Below are 5,376 nucleotides of genomic sequence, written 5' to 3'. Positions count from 1 at the left end.
TCAATAGTTGTGCATATCTGTAGAAGTTTAAGGTTTTTATTAACATTTTTTAGTGATCGTAGATAAAAATATGTTGAAAAAACTCAAGTTTATTGTAGTATGCCTATTTGTCAATCTATATATGATGTCATACACTTTGCCTATATAAAGAGCCACTAATTCTCTCCATAAGAACCAATCCTAAGCTCCCCCTATACTACTGGCATTTGCTACTCCTTGCTACTAGCTAAAGATGTGGTCAGTTTGGCTCTCTGTCGCTAGCTTACTTATAGTGATTGCCACACATTGGCTTTATAGGTGGAGGAACCCCAAATGCAGTGAAAAATTACCTCCTGGCTCTATGGGCTTTCCACTTATTGGGGAGACCCTTGGTCTTCTTGCGTCAAGCAAGTCGATAGACACACCACCTTTTATCAAGAATAGGATGAAGAAGTAAGCCCACAATAACCCACATGCAATGTTTTTTGCATCTCATCTAATTTGTTTTTCACATTTCTGTTGCATTTTTTTTTTTGGTTTGCTTTTTGTCTATATTTACTCCATCTACACAAATATGACATCTTCGAGTAACCAACTTATTTTCCTTTTTATTTTATTGGGGTCATTTTAGATATGGTCCATTATTTCGAACAAGCTTGGCAGGACGGCCAGTTGTGGTATCATCTGATCCAGAATTCAATTATTATGTTTTTCAACAAGAAGGAAAATTGGTTGAAAGATGGTATATGGACTCCTTTGCAAAAATTCTCCACCAAGGGTGTGTTTGTTTCGACAGTAAAGCAATTTCGGAAAATGTTTTCAGGAAAGGAAAATATTTTTGGGAAAGGAAAATATTTTTAGATGTTTGGTGGCATTTTAAAAAATACTTTGGAAAATATTTTCAAGTGTTTGGTAACATTCTGAAAATACAAATTTTTTACTGATTTCTCACATTTTCTCAGCTTCCAAACAAATTTTATATCAAAAAAATCTACAACACCCACACAGCAGCCACAGAAAAATCCACCTCCACCCACACACCAGCACCACACAACACAAAAACCACCAAAACACCACCACCCACACCACCACAACAACAACAACAAAATCAAAGATCAATGTTCGGATTGATTGAGAGATTGAGGGAGAGAGATCGGTAACGGCGGCCAGATTGGTAACGACAGAGGTGGGTTTGGGCTTGGGACGGTGGTCTCGCGGCTCGATCTCGCTGACGCGAGCTCGCCGGCGTGGTAGCAATCTCGTGGCTCGATCTCGCCGGCGCGAGCTCGTCTGGGCTTGGGGCTCGGTCTCGCCGGCGCAAGCTCGTCTGGGCTTGGGGCTCGGTTTGGGCTTGAGGCTCGATCTCGCCGGCACAAGCTCGTCTGGGCTTGGGGCTCGATTTCGCCGGCGCGAGCTCGTCGGCACTTCTCTCTCTTTCTCCTCTCTTCATTCTCTGTCTCCCTCTCTTCGTGCTCTCTCTCTGTTTTCCGTGGAAAATGTGATTTGAAGGTAAAATAGGAACAGTAAACCAATTCCATCGTATAAGGGGTGTTTTACGGTCAAACTGGAAAATAATTTCAGTTGATCAAATTTTTTGTGCTCACCAAACACACGCAAACGGGGAAAATCATTTCTGAAATTGGTTTACCGTTAAACCAAACGCAGCCCAAGATGCAGCAAGAATTAATGCTCATAAAAATGTTCATAAGTACCTTCGGAATGTAATCTTGGGTCATTTTGGTCCTGAGGCCCTCAAGGACAAGATGCTGCCACAGTTAGAGGATGCAATAAATAAAAGGTTACATGGTTGGTCTAAACTACCAAGTTTGGAAGTGAAAAGCAGCACATCAGCGGTAAGCTTTTAATAACTAATTTCCATCGTGATGATGCCTCAGTATTTTTATTTATTTATTTATAATTGATCCTAGTAATTATTTTAGATGGAACTTATATTTTAAACTTCCAAGACATAACCATTTCAAGAGGTACAAAATAAATGAGAAAAAGAAGGAGATAAAATTGTATATACGGACCTATGGTCTATATATAAATAATCTTAAAATTTTAGTTATTTTCATGAAAAAATGGTAGTAAATATTAAGGGCCGTTGGTAACGTTATTTTAGTAACGTTGTTTGAATTTTTAAAAAATATGTGTGGATAAAAAAATGTGAGAAAATAGGTGTAATGTTATTTAAAAACTGAAAACATGTGTTTAAACACATGTACCATACGGGCACTAGAACATTTGAAAATACATTATTATGATCAGTATGGGTTCCGTACTCTCAAAAAACTTGATGCCACATACAAACACACACATTAAAATGGCATCTCACCCATTTTTAATTGCTAAAATGCTAATGAAGCTTGGAAACATTGTTTAAGGATCATTAGATGTTCCTTTCTTAGCATTTTGAGTACTTGAAGTTGAAGTAGCTACTACAAAATGCACATTTTTCTTTCTTTAACCACTTATTTGTTGATCATTTGCAGATGATCTTTGATTTTACAGCAAAGCAGTTGTTCAGTTTTCAGGCAGACAAATCAAAGGAAGATATTTGTGAATCTTTTACTAACTTCTTGCAGGGACTTTTGTCGTTCCCTATTAATATCCCCGGTACTGCTTATCATAGGTGTCTACAGGCAATTTCCTCAAACTTAATCCTTAATAGATTTCAAAATCTAAAACATCTATCTCATATTATATGTGACTGTAATCTAATATTTTTATTCAATTGTCATACAGAACCAGAAGAAAGCAATAAGCATAATAACTAGCGAGCTAGAAGAGAGAAAGAGTAATCCAGAAATTCGCAAAGGAGATTTTCTTGATCAGATTCTGTCTGACATGAAAACAGAGACTTTCTTGACAGATAAATTCGTCATCTACATGATGTTTGGGCTTCTCTTTGCTAGCTTTGAGACCATATCGTCAACTCTTACTTTAGCCATTATGTTAATTAATGAAAACCCAAAAGTGATACAAGAATTAACGGTTAGTGACACAAAGAAGTTCCAAAATTTTATATAACAAAGATTTAGAAGAAGCTTTTTTGGTGTTTACATGTTAATATTACTTTTTTTTTAAATATTATTCTTAGGAGGAGCATGAAGGAATTCTTCAGAACAGAGAAGATGTAAATTCTGGACTTATATGGAAGGAATACAAATCCATGACTTTTACTCATAAAGTGAGTAGATAGATACTCCCCCTTTCTTTTTAATTTTTAACAAAGAACTTCACGCTATTGCCAACGATTCTTACAATCCAATGAATTGGAACATATAGGTTATCAATGAATCGCTTAGACTTGCTAGTGTTGCTCCCGGGATTTTGAGAAGAACCCTCCAAGACATTCAAGTAAATGGTAAGTTCAAAATCAAATTGGTTGACTTGTCAACATATTTTCTCCTTTTTCTTTCCTCTTTTTTTTGGGGGCGTTGGGATAGCCAAACCAATAAAAAGCGAATCATTTAATACAAAAACAATTTGTTTCACGTGACTTTTTGTGTTTATGTTATATTATTTTGTTATGGGAACCGGTTAACAGATGTTTTTAGAATATTCGGTAATAAATGTTTTCAGAAAAGTTTTAATAATAATTTTATGAGAAATATAAAAAACTATAAAAGAGTCTATTGATTTTTTTTTTCTTTTTCTATAAAAAGCTTCTAAAAATGTTTTTAAACTAATGTTTTTAAAATATCTGTTAACTTTTTTCGGTATTAAATAACTAGTTTTTATTATTGCAAAGTAATAAGTTTGTTGTATTTCAAAAGTGTCCAATAATTATTCTCGGAATGGGTGAGAGCTAGTATCATTGTAATTAGTTATTGTCTTAATTATCATACAAGTCAGAGAATAGTATAAGACATGCACGTTCATTATGATATAAGTTGAGAATAATATGAGACACGTTAACTGTAGGATATACAATTCCAAAAGGTTGGGCACTTATGGTGGTTCCAGCCGCCCTTCAACTAAACCCAAGCACTTATGAGGATCCTCTTACCTTCAATCCATGGAGATGGCAGGTGGGTTGGTTTTTGTTTTTTGTTTTGTTTTTTTTTTTTTCAAGTTAAAATCTTGATATATACTCATCATGGTCTAATTATTTTTGGTGAGAATCCGTAATCTTTGTTCCTATATTTGACTAATCTTTCATTTCATTATGGGATTAAAGAACATCTCAGCAAATGTGTCAGCAAAGAATTTCATACCATTTGGGGCAGGCATGACATGGTGTGCAGGAGCCGAGTTCAGCAAGGTTCTAATGGGTGTGTTCTTTCATATCTTGGTCACCAAGTACAGGTACTTTATTTCTTATTCTTACATGCATTATGCATATATGCAGCACTTAGACAAGTTGAACAAAAACTGATTTTTATTTTGTTAATTTATTGTATTTGAATTATGGCTGATCAAGGATGACTACAATCAAAGAAGGAGAGGTGATTCGATCCCCTGCTTTAGGATTTGGAGATGGTTTTCATATTCAATTTTCAGCAAAGCGTGGATGATTTATAGAGCTTAATACCGGATCTTGACATTTACTATAAAATAAAGAAAGATCCCAAGTAAAAAAAAAAAAAAAAAAATCATCGTTTCCACGTAGTATTATGTTAATAAAGTTGACGATGTTGGTCACACTTTGTCTTTAGCAATGAATATAAACGTTTTAGTGTACTGCTGCATGGCTGTAGCTACGTTATATTACAACCAAGTGGTTTTTTTTTTGGAATCAAATGGTTGTGTTTTCTGGTTTTTTATTATTGCTTTATGAAATAACGAAAGTTATTGTGACTTTCACTTACATTAAATAAAAAGAATTGCTTTTAGTATTTTTAATTAAGCTCTCGGACTCTGTATGCTTACGCGAATTAATGTGTGCCTGACCGTATACTTCAGTAAATGAAATTATTATTAATTTTTTTTTTTCTATTTTCACGAGTAATTCTTAGGTACTCCCGGAGCACGGAGAATGGTACTCCCTCCTCTCACATTCATGATGGGGTCCGCTCATTAAATTCATGATGGGGTCCATCATGAATGTGAGAGGAGGGAGCACCATTTCACTATACTCCGGAACTACCTAAGAATTTTCTCTATTTTCACCTACTAAATCCTCTCACAATGTGAAGGTGGTAGTCTTTGGTCAGAAAAATACAATTTCTGCAGTTTTAAATAAGAAAATACTGCAGCCATACGTGTGACACACAAGTAATGCTATACCAAAAAAAAAAAAAAAACTATGTTATACCCTTTCCAGACCAACAAAATAAATGCTCCATGGAACGTTGAATATGATGATTTTTTTTTTTTAATAAATTCAATAGTTACAAATGGGGAAAGGAAAATTTGAACCCGGAATGTCTTTGTTGAAAACAATAAAAA

At 34.8% G+C, this 5,376-nt stretch overlaps 1 protein-coding gene across 1 annotated transcript; it reads left to right on the top strand.

The window, feature by feature from the left end:
* Positions 1-232: 232 nt before the first annotated feature.
* LOC142633551 (beta-amyrin 16-alpha-hydroxylase CYP87D16-like) lies at positions 233-4,586 on the top strand. Its single transcript, XM_075807792.1, has 10 exons — positions 233-432; positions 611-759; positions 1,645-1,832; positions 2,475-2,624; positions 2,728-2,976; positions 3,083-3,172; positions 3,271-3,349; positions 3,910-4,016; positions 4,166-4,293; positions 4,409-4,586. The coding sequence occupies exons 1-10, from the start codon at positions 233-235 to the stop codon at positions 4,500-4,502; spliced, it is 1,434 nt and encodes a 477-aa protein (XP_075663907.1). The 3' UTR covers positions 4,503-4,586.
* The last annotated feature ends 790 nt before the right edge of the window (positions 4,587-5,376 follow it).

The sequence above is a fragment of the Castanea sativa genome, chromosome 5 (assembly GCF_040712315.1).
Source record: "Castanea sativa cultivar Marrone di Chiusa Pesio chromosome 5, ASM4071231v1".
NCBI classification, from domain to species: Eukaryota; Viridiplantae; Streptophyta; class Magnoliopsida; order Fagales; family Fagaceae; genus Castanea; species Castanea sativa.
Note: the sequence above shows the minus strand (reverse complement) of the source record. Positions and strands in the feature narration are given on the sequence as shown.

Bases quoted from the DNA above. Each gene is read 5' to 3' on its own strand.
- LOC142633551 (XM_075807792.1), top strand. From the start codon at position 233: ATGTGGTCAGTTTGGCTCTCTGTCGCTAGCTTACTTATAGTGATTGCC. The intron at 2,625-2,727 runs GCAATTTCCTCA...ATTGTCATACAG, and splicing joins CTTATCATAGGTGTCTACAG to AACCAGAAGAAAGCAATAAG. The intron at 4,294-4,408 runs GTACTTTATTTC...TGGCTGATCAAG, and splicing joins ATCTTGGTCACCAAGTACAG to GATGACTACAATCAAAGAAG.